The sequence below is a fragment of the Topomyia yanbarensis genome, chromosome 3 (genome assembly GCF_030247195.1).
Source record: "Topomyia yanbarensis strain Yona2022 chromosome 3, ASM3024719v1, whole genome shotgun sequence".
Taxonomy (NCBI): Eukaryota; Metazoa; Arthropoda; class Insecta; order Diptera; family Culicidae; genus Topomyia; species Topomyia yanbarensis.
This window is the reverse complement of record NC_080672.1, coordinates 44,446,918-44,473,969: the sequence shown is the minus strand read 5'-3', so window position 1 is coordinate 44,473,969 and position 27,052 is coordinate 44,446,918. Positions and strand designations below refer to the sequence as shown.

The 27,052-nt window shown below is 39.3% G+C and overlaps 2 protein-coding genes across 2 annotated transcripts; both read right to left on the bottom strand.

The window, feature by feature from the left end:
• LOC131686904 (uncharacterized) lies at window positions 1-10,906 on the bottom strand. The gene is made up of 3 exons (XM_058970917.1): window positions 10,889-10,906; window positions 9,190-10,844; window positions 1-1,357 (listed from the first exon to the last, which is right to left on the bottom strand). The coding sequence occupies exons 1-3, from the start codon at window positions 10,904-10,906 to the stop codon at window positions 1,321-1,323; spliced, it is 1,710 nt and encodes a 569-aa protein (XP_058826900.1). The 3' UTR covers window positions 1-1,320.
• On the bottom strand, window positions 10,785-25,251 carry LOC131687378 (alpha/beta hydrolase domain-containing protein 17B-like). Its single transcript, XM_058971462.1, has 4 exons — window positions 24,457-25,251; window positions 11,448-11,822; window positions 10,988-11,382; window positions 10,785-10,921 (listed from the first exon to the last, which is right to left on the bottom strand). The coding sequence occupies exons 1-3, from the start codon at window positions 24,729-24,731 to the stop codon at window positions 11,166-11,168; spliced, it is 867 nt and encodes a 288-aa protein (XP_058827445.1). The 5' UTR covers window positions 24,732-25,251; the 3' UTR covers window positions 10,785-10,921; window positions 10,988-11,165.
• Window positions 25,252-27,052: the final 1,801 nt, after the last annotated feature.

Here is a 27,052-nt window from a genome sequence, read left to right as displayed (position 1 = left end):
TATGAAGAAAAACACGTTAATTTGCCGAATTTTACTTATAACAATTGATTTAATATAATTTCTTATGTTTATCTTGCTTTTACTTGTATAATCATCTTACAACTGACAACTAATATATACCTTTACTTTATATAATCGTAATAATCTGGTTTCGGGTAATTTCAGCTTGGACTAATTTATGATAAAAATCTGCTTCCCCACAATTGCTAGATGGCTGACCATTTATTCATCCACAGCCTGCCACACTTGAATCAACATTACACTACACACTTTTACACACACACATACATGCACGCACACATACACCCATATTGTTGGAATAAAGGTACTTTGCAGTACAACTATTCAACACTTTGCTTCAATCCTACTTAAGCTAAAAGATCACAACAAAAACAAACATTTGATTCGATTATTAAATTGCAATGTGCGGGTGTTTTCTGATTTATGTTTCGCATTGCTGCAGTTTTTGTTATTTTTATAATATTGCGGAATAATTTACCATTTTGTTTATTTGTGTGTGTTATCAGAACATAATGTGATTATTTCTATGTTATACACCTACCCGATGAAGAATTTCGTATGTCATAATGATAATTTCCGTACAGTTTAATCTACAAGATACGATGTGTTTTTTTTCTTATCTACTTTCATCGCGTCAGTATGTTATTGTATGTTTGAAGATCAATATTTAGAAGGAAATTTCCTAGTACAGTCATAGATTTGTGGGATTCGTTTATGATATAGGTAAGACGTCGAGGGATCCTTAGCATAGTTTTTAGATTAGTGTTAATGCAGTCCTTGTTTGCACGAGTGCGTTCGTGACACATTATTTCTAAAATTTTGAAAAATTGCACCATCTGAGTTCCACTGCCGAGGGAAGAAAGCTCAATCAAATGTCGCGAGTTTTCGATTGAATTAGCATTAGTACATACGACGAGTAAATGCAATACATAGTGTTGTTACGAGATAGCTCAAGCTATCACTGAACGGTTATAGCTGAGGAAACTAATTGTGCTTCATTCTGGAGAAAGGGAATGCATGGTTGGCTGTTGTAGGAAGGAAGAATGATTCAGTTGACATAGTATGCAGTCTCTAGTGCAACATTAGGGGTTTCTGGGTCACGATCAGTTAATGGTGAAATACTTTTAGGAAGCATCTGACGAGAAGGAATCGCTAGTATCTCACGGTTCACCGGTTTGTATATACACACATATTCTACTCAGGTTTTGTGCGAGTGTAATGTAATGTAATGGTTTTTTTTGTCATATACTATTTAGAAGTCTTCTCTACGTGATATTCACTTGTGTTTAGTTTTTTTTGCTACTTGGGACGGCAATTAGATGAATTCAGATCAGATCTGCAATAGAGGTGGAAAAATAACAATCGTGTGAGATTATCGGTACTTTTAGATTGCTATTTGGTTTGCTGGTACGTGTAGTTCGTATGCGTATGAATGTTAGTGCCCCTCTCAGAGGGGTTGTGTATAACTACTACTACTACTATTATTCTTTTGTGCTAGAGGGACAATTTTTAAAATGGTTTCAAATTGCGAGTGTTCATTGTAACCGATACCGTCCTTAAGTGAGCCAATGTGTATTTTAAGAATAACGACTGTACTATACTAGTTGTCAATGAAAATCGATATTTGCATGATTTTTATTTCTTCTTGGCATAAATTTTTCGGGATATATACCTCTTCTTGAGGATTTCTTTCATAAATGGCAACAGTGTGCATTTCAGGGTTAAAGAAATGTCGGCAGAGATTGGCCATCATAAATATTTTAAATGAATTCACTCGGACATACGAACACAAGGGAAACAAGCTTTTCTACATTTAAATGGCGAACCGATAGAAGAAATCAGGCAAAACAATATAATCCTTTCAAAGTCGATTTAATTCGAATCTAACAGAGGTAAAACTTGTTGAGAATTTGACAGTGCGAATGGATTGTTGGTCGCCACCAAAATTTAGGTCCTCTAAAAGTTGCCGTAGAAAGATGGTTGAGTAATGTCGGGGACATACTTGAAGTAACGTAGAATATTCTTGAGGCAGTTTATTTAATGGCATTATTAGAATAATCGAAAAAAGCTTATCTGATTCATTCAATGCTCATGTCTCCTGGATGTACACAGCGATATGCATAGAGCAGGTTATGTGCGCGTCTGTGGGCTACTGGATTTTAGTTCACTACAAAAGTCCTATTCGCAGCCGCAGCATGCCTTTTTATATCGCGGCTACCTTCGTTAAGTTTTTTAAAATATGTGAATTCGTCGATAACCTCGTACCGTATCCCATCGATTTCCACCTCGGAACCATTGCCGTTCGGATTGCCTTGTTCTCTACCAGCTAACAGGTACGTTGTTCTATCAAAGTTTATAGATAGTCCCCTTCTCGCAGCTTCCCTTTTAAAAGGTAAAAATACCTCTTCCGTTGCTCTGTGATCAACGCTAAAGAAACCAAAGTTGTCCGGGAAGCCAAGAAGTATGTAAAATCTTGTAATGATGGGTCCGTTCTTTTGCACATCAGATCTTCGTATCGCACCTTCAAGCGCTATGTTGATTAGATTAGAGAATGCACCGCCTGTTTCAATCCATCTAACGTCATAAACGAGTCGAATGTCTTTCCTGTTTTATGACGCTTGATTTTGATCCATCCAGCGTCATACGAATCAGCTTAATCAGTTTCGTTGAAAAACTATGTTTAAGCATAATCTACCACAGTTCGTTTCATTTCATTGAATCGTACACCGCTTTAAAATCCATAAACAGATGGTGAGTTCGCAAGTTGAATTCCTGAGTTTAATTTGTAAACCTTTGATCCGTCGTTGATCATGCGCGTGAAAAGCACAAAACGTACAACTAAATTAGTTATGGATAGTTTTCTTGCGGAACATTCGCCTTGACTATGGGTTCGCTCAGAAACACAAATTGTATCCCCGTTTTTTGGAGCTCGCGTCAATTCGGCGCTAGCTTACTCATGTCACTAAGTTAGTGTCGCATTTTCATGAGACGAAGTCGAAACGCAAATTCCATAACTAATTTAAACGTAGACGTACTGGTTGAATTTTATACTATCCCGAATGCGGAGAACAGTAGATTTTTTACCATTCAAAGCTGCTGCAGCCCAAAATATAACCGAATCCGGTTTTTGCGTCCTGTATACACATTTATTGCTGGAATCAACGGAATCAAGATTTTTACCGAGTACCATATTTTGTAGGATAAAATTTGCGACTTACGTCGAATAATTTCTTATCCGAATAGATAACGACGACTGCATCTGCAAACCAACCCATTTAGTATTTTTTATCCTTCCAATTTCTTTTGTGTTGCCTCAGAAAGAAGCAGGTGTTGTCGATGTTTGCATGGATATAAACCAAGATCTTTTTCATCGAAATTCGGACCGTCTTAGGGATGATCCATAAATGACGTAGCATTTTTTGAGTGATTTTTAACACCCCCCTCCCCCATCGTAGCATTTCGTCACAAACTTCTATATACCCCCCCTGGTAATTACGTAGCTTGACCGTAACCCTCACCCCCCTCGTTGTCCCCGTAAAAAAATTAAAAAAATCAAACACGATGTTGGTTAGAGGAAACGGGTAAGATTCTCGTGACATCAGGTCAACCCTTATTCCCCTTTAAAAAAGCTACGTAGCATGACATGACCTACTACCTCCCTGTCGTCACACATCATCACAAAATACAAAACTCCCCCCTCCCCCGTATAATGCTACGTCATTTATGGATGGTCCCTTACGTGATACATTGTTGTCCTTAGCCATCTGGTTCATGGATTTGGCCGGATTGCGACGTATTTTACTGGTCGCAGCTTTAATCAATCCTTTTCGATACTGGACGTCTAGCTGCTCCTCTTCCATTCTGCAATAGATTTTTGCATAGCCAGACAAATTTTCGGTTCACACCAAGCAGTCTCGTTATGTCTTAAGCGGACTTGTTTCCTTAATTTCCTTCCAAAACCGCACTCCATAGTTCTGGAAAATCACAATTTCATTAAACGATTATTACATTAATGTTATCGCAGAAGAAAACATTTCCACATACACTGGCATTTAATTTGTTCCGAGCGATTTGTAATTGAATTTTCACAGATCAAAAAATTAGGACCGTTTTAAAAAGCCACCCTGTAATTATTCACTATGACTTCAATTGACCGACAGTCAGTAATTAGCGAAAAATGAAAAGGAAAATTTCGAACAGTTCTTAGTGGAAACTATGCCGAAACAAAAACATCATCATCATAATGGCCGAACAATCCGGGAACTCCGAATTTTGACCGAATGTACTTTAGATTTCCAGGGTCCTCGATCTTGGGCCGTCAGTCTCCAGTCTTCTTGAACGTCCGCGCACGCGCATCTTCCTCCATTGCATACAGCCGGCGAGTGCGGGGACTGCCACGAAGTGGAAAACCTGTTCCTGATGTTTTTTCTCTCTTCAGGCATTCACACTACGTGTACAGCCCACTATAGTTCACAATGTTTTATTAACCTTCCAATGTCAACATTTTTGTATACTTGGTTTGTCGCCGACTATTAATTCCAAAATTGCGCACCGAGCACTCGATAGTCTGCTGGCTTCAACACCCGTTTCTCATGGCCGTACAGAACAACAGGGATTATCAGCGATTTATATAGAGCAAATTTTGCGCACGTTTGTAGGCTATAGGATTTTAGTTAACTAAAGTTAGTGGCGGCCAAAATCGTTATCACATGTCATTCCAAGTGTTCCAAGATATAGGAACAACCTCAAGATATATCGGAACCTCGTACCGTATCGATTTCCACCTCATAATCAACACCGTTCGGACTGCCTTGTTCTCTACCAATTACCAGGTACGTTGCTCCGTTTATAGTCAGTCCCATTCTCGCAAGCTTCCCATTTAATAGGCGAAAAAGGCCTCTTCCACTGCTTTGCGATCAACACCAATGATGTCGATATGGTCCACGAAGCCAAGAAGCATGTGAGTTCTTGTGGTGATCGCACCGTTCCTTTGCACATCAGATCTTCCTATTGCACCTTCGAGCGCTATGTTGAACAATAGATTAGTCTGCTCCAGTCCTTCTAACGCCACAAACGAATCTCTTTGGCTATTTTGACGCTTGATTTTGACCCATCCAGCGTCATACGAATCAGCTTAATCAGTTTTGTCGTTAACTTGTTGTGACACGACAGCTGCAGAATGGAGACGGTCGGCTGGTAAACAAATTGAACGCCACAAATGTATACAATAATATGTGCAACCTTTTATTTTCTACAAATGAAAAGCATCACTGCCCTTCTATCGCCCTAGCTGTCTTCTTCCTTCGCATTCTGTCGCGCTTTTATATGCTTCTCGGTACCGTCTTTACGCATGGGCACACTAGGACTGACGATGGATATACATCCGTACTAATTTTTTATATTTATATTGTTTTATCAATATTCCAATGCCTTCTATCGATGGATCGATAGCAGAGCAGTTCGGAATTGCACATTAATCCCTTTTAAAGAGCATCAGACAACCAAGCGGAGTGATATCAGGGGCAGGAAACGCGGTAGCGCAAGGCTTGAAAATTTCAATTAAAGTTTTAGTTTATTTTGATCAAGGACAATGATATATTCCGGACTACTCGTATATAAAGTTCGAAAGCTATCGAACTGTAGTGACAAACAGAACACGATGCCCAATAACACTGTGTCTGGCAAGCGTTCTGAGGATGTGGTAAAATGTTTCAGGTCTACATCACGTTTCGGACTTTCAACGGACAAATCTACAAATCTAGTTATGGCCGAATTTGCCATCTTCCACTATGCCCGAACCCTCTTAGGCTGGTACGTTTTTTTAACTCAAAGAGGTCAACTTTCCAAAATTCTAGAACTTCGCCCTATCGAAAACAATTGAGCTATCTTGACGCCGTCAAATCCCAAATAAACTCAAACACCATGAAAATTGTGAATAAATAGCGATTCATTTCTATTTGTCATTAATAATATTTTTACGAGAAACTAACCGTAGTTTAGGTCAACCGATGAACGCAAAGTCAAGCTATGAGACTTTACCTTACGAAGGAAGGCTTGAATTTTTCATCTTAGAAAATCCCAAGACCTCGACTGGGATTAAACCTAGACACACTGGGGTAAACAGCAGTAAGGGTAATTAGTTAAACACATGCGCTGTCTATAAAATGTAAGTAGGTAGATTGCAATAATTAGTTAAAATATAGTATTTAGCTCATTGTCTACGCCTTACCGAGCCGGTTATAATACATCAAAAAGAAATCCGTCAAAAAAGAGAAAAAATATCAAAGAGCCGTTATTACTATTCTTACAGAACATCAGAAACGGTGTACTGCTCACACTCACGAAGTTCCTAACAAATCTAAAACCTAATTTATGCTTCTATCCATTCTGTATTAATCTTTCAAATATTACGAAGATCCGTTGACTATGTTGAGAGTTTTTGCTTAAAATATAAACAAAACTCGTAGTCACACGTGTCATACGTATTCATGACAAAATTTGTATGACGTGTCATAATTGTGCATGGAAAATTTTCTATACAAATAACGCATTAATTATTAACTTTTATTAATATCTTCGGCTTAATTGTGGGTCTAGAAACAATCGGTGAGATGCATTTTAAAGGAAATTAATCAAGGAAACTAGTAAAAACAGTATTTTTTGGTTACAGTGTTGCCAATCATGCAATGTTTTCAGTTTGAAAGTAAAACTTGATTTTTCTTGGAACATATGTATTTTTTCTTCTGTCATTGTGTTTCTTAGACATTTTTACACATAAAAACATCTAAAAATTCAATATAAGTTGTGCCAATCCCAAGATTCAGTGATTTAGAGCAGAAAACTCACAATTTCACATCACGTTTCTCGCTATATCTCAGTATCCAAGCAGTATTTCAAGAATCTGAAAACGCCTCATTGTAGAGATTTTTCAGAAATGTGGCATATCTAACGTCGTTTACCCCAAAATGGCGATTGTCATAAAAACAAAACCAACCTACCGGTCTATGCAATGTCGTCACCGTTTGACGCTTCTCGTGCGGACAATACAGAGTATAGCGCTATTTGTGTCAATTAGTTTTCCATTTTGGCATGAGAATCGACACACCTTCGATTATTTTCACTCGGGACGCTTCTTTCTGGGGTGACCCACGTTTTGCCACTTCGACCGGTCTAGCCGGCAGCTATACCAACTATTTGCTAGTTTCATACTGATTGCTTGTATGTGTAGCCGTCATCGAGTTTCGCTGTCTTATGGACGACAGTCGCCTTTTGCTGAGTATGCCGTTCGAGCGACCCTTGTCGCGTATTTCAATTTTCATTTACTTCCTTTTCCCATTTTTTGTTGTCGACCTTTTGGGTACATTTTTTAACTTGTAACGGCGTTTAATTAGCAAGAGACTGGAAGATGAAGTATATTTTTCAATATTAAGAGCCATAGTACTCAAGGGAGAGCAACAAGTTGATGGAAGAATGTTAAGAAAAGCGTGGATCATATGAGCAAGCTTAGAGTTTCCGGCGACTTAACCTTTTGTCTGCTACCGCAGGTCCTTTGGCATTAGAAATGCGAATTACTTGAGTCTGCGGCATGTCCGGACGAGCGTAAAGTACTTTGTACTTCATGCTGCAGACTTGGTTTGTATTATGGCGAAGGACTCGAGCGGCCGTATGTCTACGTATTTGTTCGCGTGAGCATTTGTATTTTGTGTGCATACATTCGTTTGTATAGCCGTTTTGTAGTTTGTATATTCCCATGAGGTGGTTCGAGCAGGCCATGATTCTAATGTAGATTTTTTATGAGTTGTCCAATTGAAGGCATGCACCTAGACTGCTAAGACCGAGATTTTCGGTTTTCGAGCGTGGAAGATTCATGATCGCGTGGGGATGGGTGACAACAAAAATGGCTACCTTGAATTTTACTACACAAACCCACCGTTAAGCCAGAGTACCCCGAAAAAGGCCCCACGTTAAACCCCAGCCCAATCAAACACGACCAAGGGCACCGAAAAGCGGTCAGTCAGAAATCCCTCAACCGTGAAAAATTACCAGAGATCATTTAGGTACCCCCACTCCATATTCTCCAGAAATGCATGAAACGCTGAAATGCCATTTCGAAGAGAATTGTCATTTATGGACCTACCAAATGTTTGAATCGAGCCCGGAAATGTAGCCTCAACCTTCCCCCAACGTCAAAACTCTCAGCTGCTCCACCAAATCCAAGCCCCATGCTGATACAAAAACCGTCTCAGTCCCAGAAAGGCGGCTCCCAATAAAGAAAAAATGGTAGTAATGTCTACGACATAACTGAAGTGTCGTGAAGTCACTTGGACTGTTAATTCAAATCTAATTTTCAAGTTTTGCGATTTGTCGTCGAAGTGTAAAGCCGAAACTTGTCAACCGAGACCGAGGCCGTCATGCTAAATAACTTGATGTCAAATGACCATGCTAAATGACCTAGACCAGTTTCAATGTATATGTAGAAAAAAAAATGGAAAAATTATGAAAATTGACGTTGGCCGATGTTTTAAAACTGTTCTTGTTTTTTTCAAAGCGTTTGCGGTACGCGTAATATCTTTATTTCTAATTCATCGACACGTCCTATTTTTCAGTAATTTTTAGCTATAATATATAGTTTACCAACAAAGGTATTTAAGGTCAAGTGAAATTTGTATTTTCTGAACTACTTTCACATATTTATTTCCCACGAACACACTAAAAATATTCTTTAGGATACTCTATTGTAGGTTTGTGATAGACTTTTACTGCGTGTAGCTGGAGTCCCATGCCTCACGCGCTATGGGATTCCGTCTGCACACGGGACAATTGTGCGTGGAGAGGTAGTTTGCTAAAAATCACGAAAATATATTGCATTTTACCGTAATCAACGTATGCAATTAACAATAAACAAGAAAACTTTTTTGTAGCACAAAAGATTTATCGTTAACATTGAAATCCATATTGAATATGGAACGAACAAACAATTATTTCTTTAATATAATGAAGAAAATTTCCACATAGCAAAATATCGTGTAAGCCAATCAATAATTTGCTGTTCCTATGAACACCCCTCGTATCGGACACTGAAACCACTGAACATACGAACGAAACAAACAAGTAGCCGCTACGAATTGCAATAAAACGTCGCGAGAGCTTAAAAAGTTGTTCGCCTACTTGCTCTCTGCGGTAGCCGTCGCCTCAGCAAACATCGTCCCAATGTCCTTATTTTCCAGCGTATCCGGCGAAAATGGTTCCTCGTAGGTTAGAAAGCTGTTCGAATTGGATATGGTTGTCTTCCGGCGTGGGTCCTTAGATTTCAGTGAAGCACTTTTAACCATTTTACTCTTGGCGGCCGTTGATTTCTGCTTGTGCTCATCGGAGATGACGATCGCATTTTTCGAGGTTGATTTCTTTCTCCTCAGGACGTTTGGGTTCGCGTCGACGATGATTACGTCTTGTTTACTTTTCCGTTGCACGAACTCGTCCGAAATGAAGACCAGTTCTACGCTGTTCGCCGCGTTGTAGCTTCTCGTCAACGGTGCAAACTCGTCCTCGTTGTGGTTGGAGCTGAGCGAAATGTCATCGACGGATTTGGATTTGGACTTTTGGTGACCGTTGCCAAGGGTAGCATCGGAATCTACCACGACGGTCAAGGTATCATCTTCCAGGTGCAAGCACTCTATCGCACCGAGTGCCTTCGAGGTTTCGTTCACCTGTTGATCGATGCTTTCCATTGATTTGGAAATTTTTCTTGCACGGTGGATTCTAACCTTCTGGTCGGATAGTGATTGTCGGCGGAACTCATCAGAAATGACAATGATTTCCTCTACTTGCGTTTTGCCTTTGCGTAGCTGAGGTCTTTTACGGTACCCGGAACGTAGTCCATGTTGAACGCCAATGGACCTGCGTTCTACAGTTTCGCTGTGACGACGCTGAAGGCGATTGATGTCGTCATCGGCTACGCTCGGTGATGGGGACACGGAAAGGGGAGATGGAAGTAACGGAGACCAGCTGGCTGCCTTTGAAGGGCTGCCACCAAACTTGTCTACCACCTGTAGGGTTCGATTGCACTCTGCTCTAACGCCCGGTTCGGGTTGAACAGGCGCTCGGTTCACTACTCTTTGCTTGTCTTGATCTGTCTGCAACTGTGTCCCGTATTTAAGTTTCCTATCGCTAACGATCTGGTTTAAAATATTTTTTATGTCTAAGGATAATCTACATTTTGTACACGATGAGGATGAGCTATTCGTATCGTTAAGTTGTGTCACTAAACTGTTTAAATTGTCTTTGTTTAACTGTAGTAATTTCTTACGGTTACCTTCTTTGCTGAACGTGGTGCTGGCGGCGGTAGTTGTTTCCGTTTCTGCTGGATTGGATCCGATGCCTAATAATGGCTCCGGATTTCGTTGGTCTTTCCGTTGCTGCTGTTGTAAGTTCTCTTTGGAAATGTTGATTATGTTCTCGTTGCAGGCGCACTTTTTAAACTTCAGATTCAGTTCAATCATGCTGCTATCGCTGGAGTATGAAATGAAACCTTGAACATCGCTGTTGCGGCAGGCAGCTTCAGAACCGGCGATCATGGAGGCACGATCTTCATCAACATCCGAGTTCTGTTGAAAGTGATCGACCGTGATGCCGTTTATGTGAACCGTGGCTTTGGTATTGCTGCGGGCCGAATTGGAACTCCGTTTGCTATTGTTGTTGCTATTGTTGTTACTAATGCTACCGTGAACCGGAGCGGAAGGCGACAGTACGTCAGCGGAAGCCGGAATGACGGCCGAGACGCCAGAAGCAAGATTTACCACGCTCCCGGCGTCCGACCCCTGATGCTAGAGAAGTTTCTCCCCTGTCGAGACGTTCGTTGAATTTGAGCTGATCGTAATCGATGCATTGAGAATTTCATCGTCTGCATAAGGTAAAAATCAATATTTGAAATTAAAGTGTATCGATGATTGTAGGATATACAACTTACCTGTTACAAGATCGTCTTCATTTTCATCCTCCTCCGGCAGTACGTCTTCGTCTTTTCCATCTCCTTCGTCTTTGTTGCGTTTCTTTTTTTCTGTGCTTCGTTTGTTCCGGCCACTGTCACCACTTACACTAGCTCCGCCGTCCGCAATGCCACCACCACCACCCTTGTTCAGTTTTTGTCAGTTGACCAACTCCACCGACACAAATTGCTTCAGTCGCTCCAAATACTGCTCGTACATTTCGACGTCGTTGTGTCCAGCACCTTCGACCCACAGCGGTTCCACCGCCCTGGGACACTTTTCATAAATCGTCATTCCATGAGAAAAATCAATCACCTCATCTTCGGTTCCATGTATCACCAGAACTGGTGAGGTTACCTTGGGCACTTTGTCAATGCTAGAAAATATAGAGAAAAAAAACGTTATCATACCCGGAATCATAACTTTGCGGATTAATCGTACCTAGGAAAAGCGTCAAAGAACCAGGTCCGCTTGGTCGCTGGGAATGCCACCCGCATGCCGGACATCAGGGGTGAGTGCAGAATCACCGCTCCTACTTCATACCGGCTGGCCAAGTCCACCGTCGGTACCGTTCCTATACTCTGTCCGTATAGGATTATATTTTCCGGACTAATGCCATACCGGGTCCGCAGGGCATGCCAGGCAGCGTCAATGTCTGCGTATAGATTCTTCTCCGTTGGTTTTCCGGTACTCATGCCGTACCCAGAGTAGTCATAACTAAATATATTGCAGTTTATCCGTTGGCCTAACCCGATAAAGAAGCTCGTCATTTGTCCCAGATCGACGGCATTGCCGTGGGAGAAGAGTAGCGTAAATCTGCAAGTGAAATGCAAGATGGCAAATTAATTTGTATTGTCTATAGCCATACCGCTAGCCGTTTGCTGTTGGACTAGGTAGGTGGTAGGTAGGCTCGTCGCGAGAAGAGCACACATATCCTTTTCCGATTCCTGCAGAATCAAAAGAAACACACCAGCTGAAGCACACCTGGCTCGAGTGATGAAGGCAAACAATGACTGCGATGCTAGCGACCACATCATATGTACCTACATATGCGCATGTATGTAGACAGCCTTTTCAATATAGGTGCTACACAAAGTACGTTTAGTTAGGAGGACACTCAGCGGAGAAGCACCTTTTATATTAAGTGAGATGTTGGTGTGGTACGTCATCAACTGATGCAACTGATCAGGTTTTACTATACTGAGGGATATGCTGGGATTGTCGGAATGATGAACGTTTTACTATTGTCCGAGTAGAAAGAAAATGTGTTTGGGTAAGAAAATGTACATTGCCAAACGGTTAACGATTTGCTGTACTTTTAATATTGTAATGGCTTAAGTAACTAAATCAATTTAGACCCTTTCATGCCCAAAGACTAACTGAAGCTTTAGAGTTCCAAAAGTATTTTTTTTTTGAAAATGGTGTGGTCAAGAAACACGAAAAACTTTTTGTTATGAAGATAGGTACTTTCCTCACAGACCTAGAAGCTGTTCAAATGCTCAACACAATTATCCTAGAATCTTCACAAAACGTAGTCTAAATACAGGTCGGACTCGATTATCCGGGGATTTAAAAAAAACTCACCACGGATAATCGAGTCAAACTTTTTTTTTGTTACTTCATGAATTTAAGCTTCATTCGCGAAGAAATTGGGAATAAAATAGTCAGAGTAATTTTTTCTATTATAGTAAATGTAAATGTACCTATTTCGGTCCTAGTCGATTTTTCAGAATTTCAAGTTGTGATTTTTTTAGTTGGTTTTCTTTTATTATTTATATTGGTTACGAGTTAACGGTATGTATCAGTTGTTTGTAGCCATTTGTGCAATTATTCTAAGACAAACTTTTTAATAAGGTGTGTCTTTTGCAATACAGGTCAAACTCGATTACCCGGGACTTCGATTTTACGGGGAAAATGATTCGATTAGTCGTATACTAGCAAAAAAATAAAGTAGGTAAGTAAGCTAAGGGTCGTCTGTTTCTTGGCTCCAGTTTAATTTACGTGGTGGTGTCATATATCACGACCTAACTTTTCTTTTAACCCTCATTCCAGTCAGAAGAGTGCGCGTTGTACCTCCACAAAGCGATCCTTGTCCATCATTTCGTTGACCAACGTCGTACCGGATTGTCAGGTGATCACTACGCATGTAGCCTTCGCAAACTCTCTCACTCATATTTGTTATCAGCGAAGGACTAGCAAAGGTTACGTAGACGATTGGTTCCCGGCCGCCTCAGTGAGAAGTACTGCTGGACACTTTCTTTACATAACCTAATATCCGTTTTTGATTGAGCTATCCAAGAATTCGCCTCCAGTGACTTCCGGGTCTCTTATCAAAATCTTGTTAACCATTTCTTGGCCAACTTTTTTCCCAGGCCAGGCTACGAAAATATTCTAAGATGTCATTTTCACCATTAACAGAACTATTCCTGGCAGCACTGCTTCAGCAAAACCCAATCAGATTAATTTTAATAACTTCTGTTAGTACTGATAATATTTATAACTATTAGTGCTCAATTTAAAGATATTAGTCCCTGTTATTGTTATTTATCAGTGTGCAAATCGGGCTGTCTCAACAACCCTTTTCTGCAACCTATTCTATTCTATTCTATTCTAACCCTTACACAACCAGTATTGAAAAGCATCCTGGAAAACACTACAGTTATTCTATAGTGTTTTTCTTGTCAATATTAATATATGAAGCATATTTTCATATGTCGCAAATATTAAAACGGCCAGGCCTACTGTGCAGAGTTGGGTTTAAAGATGATTCAACGTTAAACGGCAATTAGGGTAACTGCTCCCTAATTCATCTTAGCACCTCTATTCATCTCACCCATTTGAACACATTAGTTAGAGCAGTATCTGCTATCTCTATTCAACGCATTAGCTCAAATGGTAGGATGAATAAGGGTATGTTGTGCTCGACTTTTCGCTTCGCTCAAACGCGAATATTTTACATTTCCCAGGAAAATTTTTTAAACTGTACTGCTTCTTAGGAACGAAGCAAAGATGATGATACCTATTTAAGCGCAATCCACTAACTCTAAGTCGAGTTACCAACGAAATAGTGTGATATCCTGACTAATGAGATGAATAAGGGCTCGTCTACCCTAAATTATTCAAATAATGAATAATTTAATTAACGAATCATTTCGAATCTTAAAGGAGGAAGAAACGAGGACAACCGTACCAACCGTTTCCATTTGAAGGGGATATGATAAATCGTTGGGAGTGACTTTGCTAAGAAGGTTATTGTCACTCCTTTGGGCCTTTGGGATGGGACAGAGGTATTTACACCTTGCCCTGGCTAATAAGCCTAGGATAAAGCGCCTTTACTCGCTCGGAAAACACTGAAGTTATGCTTTAGTGTTTTTCTTGTCAAGATTAATATTTGTAGTATATTAAAATATAATACACATATTTAAACAGACAGACCTCCTGTGCAGAGTTGGATTTGAAGATAGCATAGCATAGCATAGCACGAACACCTGCACAAATCGTAGATGGAGTTGCAGAAAATGAGCATATCCATTGTCATATCAGATTTCGCCACTATCCTCAATGGCGTAGACTCGCTCATCTCCACACAACTGGCCACGTCCTTACAAGCGTTTTTATTTTATAATAGTCCAATCATCTACTTAATGAAAACGCTCGGAACCGAAACAGTTTCCATAGATGACGGAGATAATAAAAGGCGAAAAATATATATGATGCGATAATTAGAAGATATATGAATTAATTGGTTATTGTTATTGTTTAGTAGAGAAAAAAATACAGACACATAGCTATTCAAACAGAAAAACCAAACAAACAGGATGGATCTCACCAATATATTAGAATACTCCGCAGCCTGTACACTGATCTGGGCACCATACCGCATCTTCGGGCCACCTCCACTGGCCAATCCGCAGCCTGTCGGTTGTTGGCTGCATTAGACCGTGACGTGCGCAATCTTCAAATGCTTCCTGTCCGTCGGTGACAGCCAGATCGGAGACAAACATAACAGCGATCCTGTGATTTTGGAACGGTTCGGAGACCCAACACTTGTGACTGCAAGCACATTTACTTCGAAACCAAACAAAAACCGAAAAAATCTTATTCTTGGAGCAGCTTCAAATTTTTCACAAAAAATGACGCAAGCGAAAAAATACTTGCATCTGTCGCTAATCCAACAACCCTTTTTCTGCAACCTATGTGCATTAACTGTACACCTACCGTCTCTCCGTTGCACTTGACAGTGTGTACAGTCCTTCCATGTTGCTCAGGGATGCATTGATCCTATACACATCCATGCATGCAGGCATACATACGGGCTTACATTCATACATACATACATACAAACTATTTGGCGCAAGTTTAGGGCGTGTAACGTCGTGTCATCTAGTATGTCATCCTATGGAAAATCATTTTACCATCGCCGTAGGGTCAACGTCATATTGGTAAATTTTGCATCGAATCCGCTTCTGTCTCTTCCTAATCTCATTTTTGTCTCCTAGGTCCGAAGCGGATCAATCGACTATTAATTGAAACGGTAAACATACTAGCAGTATTATTAGTCCTTACTCGCGAATACTTTTCCTACAACTGTGCTGTTTCTTCTCTATCTTATAACATAACTCGATTATCCCTGTTCTATATACGTATTCATTACATTATGGACCAGGCAAACCCTTAATTTTTCTATTATTATTATGCTGAGTAGCTATACCAGTGAAGGTATTTTAGGATTTCGCAAAAAGAATCTCTGCCAATAAAGGCGTAAGAAATATTTATCCACTATTCCCCATAAAGCTTGCTCGAACCGAATGTGCGCCTGATTCGATTCGAATAGACCACACCGACCCGAAAGGGTTGCTTATCATTTCTGAGAGCCGGTGGGCTTGGTCGAGTTTAATAATCATAAGAACAAGTCCTGAATAATTGACTATCTCTTTGGTGCCAGTCCTGCACTCCTTTCTTGACCTAGCCTCATACTCACGATCAAAAGAGTCGACATATCTACCAACCAGCCAAGAAGACTTCCGAATCAATGAGAATGGAGACCATGCCAGTCGAAGGCCACAGGCCCAGCGCCATCTCGTACAGTGTCATTGTCATTTCTCAGCCCACACCCTGGCAGACGTTCATCCGCCCATCTAGACTCTGTCAAGATGAGAACCTACAAAGCCTAACTGTTCGTATGTGCTAGTCCGTATAGATTTTGGTTTGCTGAAACGAAACAAGAAAAGCAAAACAATTGTGATTAGTATCGTAGTTATAATAAATAAGTGAACGATTTCTCATCTGTTGTTTGTTTCCTCGTTCGTAGTCCTCCTTTCTGTTCCTGATCTGTTTGGGTTATTGGCTTTCCGTTTCCTTGGCCGTCACGTTCTCTTGCACCGAGTTGCATATATTGTAGCAAGAGAAACAAATGAAGACAAAAAATGAAAATAAATGGACGTCTGCTATCTGTACCTAAATTGATGTTGCTTCTCAGTTCTGCACGACCCAGGGAGAACTTGGCCTTGATCCTAATGCTCTGTCGCCGATGTTACGTGATATTCGTTATGGAATATTCTTTGTTTGGGGGCCATTCATAAACAATGTTGTTCGTTTTGTTTTATTCCTGATCCGCTGATACGTTTAAAATTCATTTTTAGTTTTTATCTCGTTGCGTGACGCTCTTCCCCTATTGTCAATATCGATATCACTTATGAATGGTCCCCTGGTGATATTTTTAGAGCAGACAATCCAATGAAAAATAGGATTGACAGGATTTTGGTGCGTTCTTGGCGCCTTGTGTCACATCTTTATGTTTGTTATACATACTAAGAATACCAAAGCATGTGATGTGATGACCGGAAGATTAGAGAAGCAACTCCTCCCCTTACCCCCAAAGATATTAGTCCCTGTTATTATTTATTTATTTAGTCTTCGATAGATTACACCATACAGACACTTGTATACAAATTCTAAATCTAAAAACACTTTTAGACGCATTAAAATCAAATTTATCGTGAATGTCGTTAAATGATCGGCAGCATGCTTCCAGTGGGTTGTTTCGTCCATATTGAGTACGATGAGTTGGTAGTCGAAAAAGCTCCGCTTGTCGTGGCTGTCTAAGCGGAGTGTAAAATCGCAGTTTTCCGAGTAGTTCAGCACAGTCGATAGCATTTGTAATTATGTCGAAAGTCACAAGACGCTGTGAAGCAGCTCTCCTGCTCTCCAGTGCAGGCAAATTAATAAGTCTAAGTCTAAGATCCTCGTAATTGGGGGGGGGGGGGGGGGGACGAAGAGCGTAGCGTATGAAACAATTTTGCATTTTTGCAATTCTGTTAATATGAACGATGTAGTACGGTGTCCATACTGGAGCAGCGTACTCCAACATGCTACGAACGATTCGCACATCTATGAAAGATTGAAGGTTGAGACAAATAATTCCCAGCATCGAGAAATCCTTGGCTGTCGTTTGTGTCACGTGTTCGGAGAATTTTAGTTTTTGATCCAAATAGACGCCTAGATCTTTTATGGCGATTGGCTGACGATATATTGCAATAAAAAAAGCGGAAGAACGTGCTCGACAAAATGCCATAATATTACATTTTCGTATATTGACTTCCATGCCGTTGATATCACACCACGCAGTAAGCGTATCAATGTCGGACTGAAGTGCACAGCAATCCATGAGAGATTTTATGCACCGAAAAAACTTAAAATCGTCCGCGAATAGCAGCTTAGAAGAATTAAACACTCTGCAGAGGTCGTTAACAAATTAAACTAATAGCAGCGGTCCCAAGTGATTTCCTTGGGGAATTCCTGAAGAGATATCGAAAAAAGAAGATTGCGTCCGGGAACCCAAGCCTTTTCATCTTCTCTACTGCAAGACGACGAGGAACTCTGTCGAACGCTTTGGACAAGTCAACCTATGTAGCATCCACTTGTTGCCTTTTCTCCATATGCTCGATGAGATTGGAAACGTAGCGCATTAGATTCGTTGTGGTAGAACGTTTTTTAACAAAACCGTATTGTTCTTCCGCGATGATGTGTGCAACATGCTTTTGAGCATCTTCGACAGACAGCAGAGAATCGAAATGTAGCGGTAATTACTTACGTCTTGGATACTATCATTCTTATGAATCGGAGTTATTGCGGTGGTTTTCCACGCTCAACGATCGGTTAAAAATGATGGTGATGGGAAAGGAAAGGGAGGCTGCGCAATTTTTGACGAAGAGAGGAGGTAGTCTATCCAGGTCAGCCCCTTTTGAAGCGTCGATAGTTGAGTTTTTTGGTGACTTCTTATTGGGTGAAGACTATGTGTGGAATGTTGAGGTTCATGGTAGGCAAAAATCTTCTATCAATAGTTGGAATAGTAGAAATATGGATTCATTGGATGTTCTGAAATAAATACCACTGGAATGCTAAGAAAACTTCGATCATAATACTGAGAAGCATGTCATCATTATCCCAAGAGAGTGCCAGAAACTGACCGGGCAAAGTAGGTATATTTTAAGTGTCAAAAGGGGCCTGCAGTAACCGATTACGGGAAAAATGTAGGGGACGGTGGGCAGTTGTGAACATAGTTTTGTTTTCGGGGGATAACTACCATAAATATTGGTCGATTTTCAATGTTACACCTAGTATATGTTAAGGACACCTTAATACATCCACAGGCTGAAGCAATTGAAAATAATCATTGTCTTATGCGAAATGCGTGGAATTCTTCATTTTTTAGTTTGGTGGGGAGTTGTGAACCATCGCAAGAAGTAGAAGAGATAAAATATTTTTGCGATTTATATTTATTAGGGCTATAGAAGATAAATTGTAAGATATTTCTAAACTATAGATGAAATGGAAAAGTGATCTGATTCGCAATGAGTTGGTGACAACATGATTCGCGCCAAGGCACCTGAATTCGCGCTTGTAGCACGGGGAAATTAAATTTGTGGCAAAATCCTGTTCTTCGCATGAAATTTATCATTTTTATATCATAATAAGTATGATTCATTCCTGATTTTTGAATAATGATACTGTTCTTTTTTTAAACTATAACCCACTGAAATGCATGGTTCACAACTCTCCACTTTACATATCTTCGAAAAATAGGTATCTCCATCGAAACACTAAAGGTCCATTCAAATTTTTTTGTCGATGAAAGCCAATTGCCCAAGGAATGTTTTGCACTAATTTACTGTAAAATCAACCACATAAAAGGACTCCACATACCACACATTTTTGTTGGGTATATTAAGTCGCTAGTTACCTGAACATGAAGAACATGAATTAATACAACATCTGCTAGAGAAAGTGACGTCATGACAGTAGATACATTTAACAGTAGTTACCACATTTTTATCATCTATAGCTTAGCGGGAATTGACGGTGTTCACAACTCCCCACCGTCCCCTACTTTTACTTTAAAACTAAAAAGTTTCATATTTGGCAACACTGCCGTTAAAAACTAGCATTTTTTCTAGATTCATTGAACAAGTCCTACAAAAATCATCCCGCTGATTGCTTCTAGTGCAGCCAGTACAAGAGATATAATCCGAACAAAAACTATTTTTAAACATTTTTTTAAAATTAAGTGTTCCGTTCCTATGTACCAATGGGTGGTTCAAACGACACACTGATTTAGGTTATTATATAGTGGCTCTAGATGAACAATATCTTCAAAACTGGTTCCAATCCGTGAACGCCAATTCCAAGTTTTGGTTTGTTGCCCCTTTGCGCGGAATAACCTATATAAAAGCTATTTCACAGGTAGGTCAAAATTTGAGAGGAGGTTGAACCTAGTCCTCCCCCCAAAAAAGTTCTATTGACTGCAATGATCGAATCAGCACTATGATCAGACATTCCAGTAGAAATTTGAATTTGTTTTTTCGAAACAATCGGATAATCGAATCACGGGTAATCGAATCCCTGGATAATCGAGTCCGACAAAACGTAAAAAAAACTGATTTTAAGGTGGTTTTTTGAAGGTACTCATCAAAGTTACTTCAAATCAACTGTTCTGCGAATTTGAAATGAAAAAGTATTTTTATTAATAAATACAAAAGGTTTCCTAAAATAGGACAACCTTTACAAAAAATGGAGGTGCTAACCGAATCAGATAATTTGTCAGGTTTAATGATACTTTGCTAAAGTCGTCTAAGCACGAAAACGTCATCGAGAATCAGTAAATGCTTTTGACCGTCCTTTTCTGCTTTGAGACCACTGTGAGACGGTCACCCAATAGTCAACCCATCTAAAATAGCTCTCGGAATACCTTTTCGTGACTCGTGAGTGAAGTGATGGTGATAATAGGGCCCCAAATTAACATTGCAAATCAAGATGAAACCAAATGAAGGCAAAACCTGGATAACTACCTTCAGAATGATTTTGAATTAGTCAAAAATCTTTAAAGACGACGGTAGGCAAAAAAAGTCGTACAATCGTTTCTAAGTGCTGTCAATAAAATATTCTTAGTTTTGCAATAAATAATTTGTTTCACTAATAAATACTGAATCCTGAGGTATTGTGCCATCCTCTCCCCGAAAAATCACAGTGAACGTCGGGAATGAGATAAAACTTCGCAGTAAAGCACTAAAGACAAATGGTATCAAAATTGTACCATTGTACTAATTTCGTATTTGTCTTAATCATTACATGCACCTCAAACTTGGTTAAAAGGGAATTCGACAATAGATTCAATGGAAAAGACTTCATATCTCCGAAATTCATAAATTAAAAATACGGCTCTTTGAGCAAAGTTTCTTGGTCTAAACAGTACTAAAACTTAGCGGAATGAATCAAATCGATAAGGAAAAATCTATTTTTACGTGGTTTTTTGAATTACCGCGGTTTTTCTTATGCGGATTTGCTTTTTATTTAAAGCGAATTTTTGAATTAAAGCGGTTTTTAAAAATAGCGAAAAAACCGCGTTAATTCCAGAATCCACGTAAAAACCACATAAAAAAAGACTTCAGTGTACTTGAGAAAAAAATTTCAGTGGTGTTCCAAACCGCATTCGAGCTGTGAAAATGCGATTGGCAGCGAACGCTGTGCGCCTACCCTGGCCAAATGCCTACGTCCCAGTTTTGTAACCAGTTGGCACCTTATAGGATAGAAAACTGCGGTCACTAAGAAAAATCAACCTACTAAATACTATATACTAAATTATACTAAAAAACCATTTTTAACATGTTGACAAAACACAATCAATTCGCCAATCAATTAATGATACGATTTGTAAATTGAAACTAACTTCCTGTACCAACAAATAAAATAACAACGATTTGCCTAGTGTCTCCAAACCAACAACCAGCCGATAAACACGCATTCACAACAGCGACCCGTAAGACCAAGTAACGAATAAGTACTTCCGACTTCAAACATCATGAAAGCTGTACCGATCAAGCCATGGATGTGGACAATAAGAAGGTATGGTACTGTGGTGAGCAAAACAGCTAAAGCATTATCGCAAAGAAGAAGATTATGAAACTGCAGCAGCAGGCTGCATCCACAAGACTCTCCTATCCACAGTAGCTTTGTGTTATTCCTTTATTTTTACATAATGTAAAAACATGAAAGCTCCACTGCTAAGTTATGCTAACGCATTGCGGTCGAACCAAAAAATATAAAAATCGACGTAAAACCGTGAGGTCCGCTGCAATCCAGAGGGTGATTTTGAAGAGGTTCGTAATACGTAAAAAGTTAAGAAACGCTGATTTAGTCATTCATACAGCAAAAACAAAATTTAATGATTTTTTTTCGAGAGTACTAAGCCGTAGATCTAGGTTCTCGGAAGGGCTCCCCGTCAGAATCACTCACTACAATTGCAGAGACGGGACGGGAAATATAACCCAATAAAACACTGCTAAAGGCCAATTGCAGCGGGCCATGATTCTGTATGTGATATTTATTTCACGGTTCAGATATGTGCGGGCGTAGGAACTTCACGATTGCCTGCATCATCGCGAAGGGCTCGAGCGTTTGTGCGTTAACGTGTTCAAACGCGTGGGTATCGTATGCCGCGTCTGGTAGTGTGTATGTAACATCGCGCATATAAATTCGATTTTTTTCGTGTGTTCGTTCGCATATTCGTGTGTGTTCTTGGATGATCGTGCGCAGACCAGGATATTGATAGTTGTGGATGTACGGTTCAGATGCTAGAAAAAAATGAGTTTTTGAATGTCGCAAGAGTTCCCGGTTATGTCGCGATGGAACGGGTTATCTTGTGGATATGAGTTTTATTCTTTGATTGGTCCATCTGAATGTATGAACCCAAGTTGCTAAGACGGAGGGTAAAGATTTCCGGATGTGACCGATTCTAATGCAATTGCGGGACAATTGACAGCTATAGTTATAGTTACGAGAACTTAAGAAACTAGAACCGCGGCTAGAACTATTGGCACCTAATTATCCTCATTATTCAGATTAACAAAATGTGCAACAAATGCTATTTCAATTAATAATCAAGCATCAAAAGTGTTCGGTTGTGATGAGAAAATATGCATTTATGAACGTTTTTCGTTTAATGCCGTGTTGACTCTCACGATACGTAGTACAGCATTTATTGTCGAATAACGAATAAAAAGTTCTATTTAATGTGTTATGATCTGGAGCCTGCTACAAATAATATGACCTGATACAAAGACTATTGGTCCAGTATACAATATTAGACGTTGACATGCGTCGTTTCGTTTCATCAATCACCATCACTAGACAAACCCAGTACCAAACCGGTCCAACTAAATAAAAAACTAAATAAAAAAAAACAATTTATGCAAGTCTCATTTGACTTCTGACTTGATTGATAACAAGAAACATTAGCTATCATCCTACTCAGGCCAAACAATGCGTATTTTCCGTGCAAATAATACTCGCCATGCATTAGAACTAGTTCTTAGTTCATCAAATTATACAAAGCAATTTTATAGTTTGTGCAGTAGCTTATCTATTCCGGGGGAGCTGGCCGTATTCCCAGTGGCCTATCGCCAACATGATGCGATACTTAATACAGAATATTGTTTTATGGCACCTTTAGAGCACCTAAGTCACATCACATCGATTAGAATTAGTTCACAAATCAAAACAAATTTATACATTTATCGATTTGTACATTTTTTGGAGGATTCAGGTTTTTCCAAGTAAAGTATGAAATTATCCGATTTTCCATGTTTTTGGGGAATAGACACCATCATGTAAGACGTGCAAATTTTTTTCAATGGCACGGATTTTTTTGATTTGCGTAGCAAAAATCAGCACCTTCAGAAAATGCAATGCACCAGACGCAAAGCAAACCGTTGTTGAACTCGACCTTTTGTGTCGACAGACTTTGCAGCAGATTCCTAGTGTACAGGATAATTGTAGGGGCCAGGGCTGGTACTATGTGGTCCTACTGATCACTAATAATTTTGCCTGGCTAAACCTCAACCATATGACGAGTCGGTTGAGACTAGCACCTTACCCTCTGAATCGCCGGAACAATACTCCGTCGTCTCATTATTCCCAAGTGATGAGTAAGCCTACTATTGATTGCCAAATTCCTCTACTATTATTAACTCCACTGCAATGGAAGCAACAACCTTTCGTTAACACTTAGTAGAAAGTTTTAGTAGCTTTCACAGCAAACATTGAAAATAACCAAATCATTGATTGAAAAAAAAACCTCTAGCTCGGTCGCTGACTTGTTAACAACCACTTATTCTTAGGTAGCCACTTATATTGCAAAATCCTTGAAGGTATTGCCCGGTGCAGTACCACCACTCTATATAGGTACATGCAAGACCGAAACAGTGAGCATTCTTATCTGGAATTCTTATCAAAATTGCTTTTACTTTGAACTGCTAAGGTCAGAATCCATTATTGCCGTGTACAAAATTCCGTGAATCAGCATACCGGCGCGAGATTAGATTCTACAGATAATCAATTCACACCTACCTATATGAATCCAACCATACAAGTACTATCGGTTTTTTTTTCTTAATGGGCAAACGGTGAAGTGTAAATATTTGGTCATTCCAAACTTGTCACATGTTAATAATGGTTATTCAATGCAAATCCCAGCAAAGCTAAAATTCATATAAAATAGACCGTATAGCAAACAATAATGACTTCTAAACACGAAATGCAACACTACGAGGTTCTTGTTCAACATCGCACAAGCTGCAAAGCAACCAGTCTGCGCCGGAGCGCACTCGTTCGCATGTTGATCGACTGCTTGTTCGTTGTTGTCTGCATGTACATTGTCAGCAACCTTCAGATCATTATCAGTGATCATCTGGTTCACTGAGCATGGAACAGTTATGTGCAACACGCACTAACCGATGAAGATGGGCGAGTTCGAGAGGCAATGTTTCAAATTTATGACTGTTGATGTGGCCAACTTCTCCAAATCCGTCAAAGTGAAATTTACTGCTACCGCTGGTGATAGCTCTAATCGCAAAAAACTCCCCCTCCTACAGAGCAATATGTAATGATTACTCACCTAGCATTCGCACTGCACTTGACAAATAGGCAGGAAATTCGATTTCCTTTGGAGGACCTCGCGTAAAATGCCTCGAAACATTCCATCTCCCGATTTCCGTACTGCCAGTCTGCTCGGTCTAGCAGATTTAGCGTAAACTTGCTATTGGCCGCTTCGTCCGCCTTCAGGTCGTAACTTGGTTCCGGTGGCAGAAATGCCAGCTTGGATGCGATCCGTCCCGGGCATGGGGGACAGCAAAACAAACAACACAACTCACTGAAACTTAGACCATTCATTTTTTTCTTGCTTTCGGACACTTCCACTGTCGAACCAGCCGCTGATGCTGCTGCTCCCCCCGTACCAGATTCGGATTCAGCGGAGATTGTACCTTCTGATCCGAGCTTGCGGGCTTCTGTGGAAGTGGATCTAGATTCTTTTTGCCGTTCCAGCTTGGATGGCTATTCCACTAAACTTGCAGACGATAAAGATTGGCGATGAAAGAGCCAGTTTTTAATAGATGAAAAAATAATATAACAAAATGAAGCGCTCTTAACTTGTCTGCACAACACAATGGGATTTTTTCTTCCTATTCACAGCCTAACTCGAATTCGTTCGTTGCTGACGATGGCAAATTTATTCGCATATTCTCCACGCAATTACGATTACCACACGCAAGTTACACACTCTTTTATCAGTAAATTTAGTACGGGACCGTGTTTTTTCTGCACTAGCTGCTTCAAAAAACGCCACACATTCGCCCTTTGCTGTGCTTTTCAGATTATTCCATCCTTGACGTTTCGAGTTGATACACCCGCGACGATGGTATAACTTTTGTGACAGCTCGCATATGATGAGCGGGCTATGTAGGAAAGAGATAGTGCGAGCGAAAGCGAGATAGGAATCGGCAGAAATGTTGACGGTTGTTGTTGGTGCTGTTGGTTTTGTTACTCGTATTCACTCTCTGATTGGTAACGCAGTCGCGCGAGAAAGAAAAAAGTCAAAACAGTGAGAACATGAGACGTGAGAACGCGTGATGAGCATTTTTGGTTTCTCAATGCAGAAACGATGCATAGAGGGTACTGCATGTTTGGTGATGTTTTCTTATGATCTCTCATATTGATCGAATTTTTTAAATGAAAAACTTAAGAAAAAGTAGATTATGGTAATGTTTGGAAAGGCAGCGCACAGTGGGACCAATCCAAAAAAAGTGGGACAAAACCTATTTGAGGCCTTAGATGTCATTTTAGAATCAGCATTTCTTCGTAGGATATGTTCACAATATTATTCTGCAACTTTTTAAATAGAATATTTTGTTGTTGGACTAAAGAAGAGTACCCGAGCAAAAAAAATTTTTTCAAAAATTTTTTTTAGAGGATCGATGTCTACGACAAAGTTGTAGAATATTATGTTTTGAATAACTTCTTCTAAGATACCACAGACATTAGACCTCAAATTTGAGGCAAAATTGTTGTTTTTTGAAAATATGATCAAAAAATCAGTTTTTCGATATTTTCATGGTAAAAACCTTAATTGATTAATTTAATATGTTCTACAAACTTGCAGGTAACACTAAAATACAACTTTTTGTCGAAGGAACTAATAACCTAAAATCAATATTTTGGCTTCTAAAACTATTTTTCATATAAATTTACTCTATTTTCATCAAAGATTTCTGTTTTTAGGTGCACTTTTGTGCAGCCAAACTTTGGCTATTCCGATACTCTATTATTCGTAGAATAAAATTAATACTACATAGAAACAGGATATAGTTGGACGCATTGTTTGGGTGACCATTCATGTACGATGGTTTATAACATAAAATGTGCTTATATTATTTTTAAGTTACATTCAATTTTAGCTATTAACAAAATCTTATATTTTGCCCACACTTTCAAGCACGTAGAACATATTGAGTTGATCAATTAAGGTTACAATATGGAAAAGTGAAAAAATAATATAAATTTTGAATTTAAACTGCCAAAGAACAACGATTTCGGCTCAAAAAAGAAATAAATGGTATTTTCAACAGAATTGTTCCAAATACAATATTTAACAACTTTGCTGAGGACCTCAACCATTTAAACAAAATTTGATTTATTTAGTTCGGGATTTCTACTTTAGTTTAACCAATAAGATAAGTTCTACAAATTCAAACAGGAGAATAATATCTATTTGAGGCCTTAGATATTATAGAACCTAAGTGCGTGGAAAAATATTCACAATATAATTGAATCATTTCTATTTTTTTAGATGGTTGAGGACTTCAGCAAAGTTGTATAATATTCAATTTCGAACATTTTTATTAAAAATACCTTATACATACTGTAGATTTATTTTTTAATCCGAAATCGTTGTTCTTTGGCAGTTTAAATTCAAAATTTATATTATTTTTTCACTTTTCCATATTGTAACCTTAATTGATCAACTCAATATGTTCTACGTGCTTGAAAGTGTGGGCAAAATATAAGATTTTGTTAATAGCTAAAATTGTATGTAACTTAAAAATAATATAAGCACATTTTATGTTATAAACCATCGTACATGAATGGTCACCCAAACAATGCGTCCAACTATATCCTGTTTCTATGTAGTATTAATTTTATTCTACGAATAATAG

Bases quoted from the DNA above. Each gene is read 5' to 3' on its own strand.
- LOC131686904 (XM_058970917.1), bottom strand. The intron at 1,358-9,189 runs GTAGGCGAACAA...CCTCTATTGCAG, and splicing joins ACGGCTACCGCAGAGAGCAA to ATCTGATCTGAATTCATCTA.
- LOC131687378 (XM_058971462.1), bottom strand. From the start codon at position 24,731: ATGAATGGTCTAAGTTTCAGTGAGTTGTGTTGTTTGTTTTGCTGTCCC. The intron at 11,823-24,456 runs GTGAGTAATCAT...TTTCACTTGCAG, and splicing joins AAGTGCAGTGCGAATGCTAG to ATTTACGCTACTCTTCTCCC. The intron at 11,383-11,447 runs GTACGATTAATC...TATATTTTCTAG, and splicing joins TTCTTTGACGCTTTTCCTAG to CATTGACAAAGTGCCCAAGG.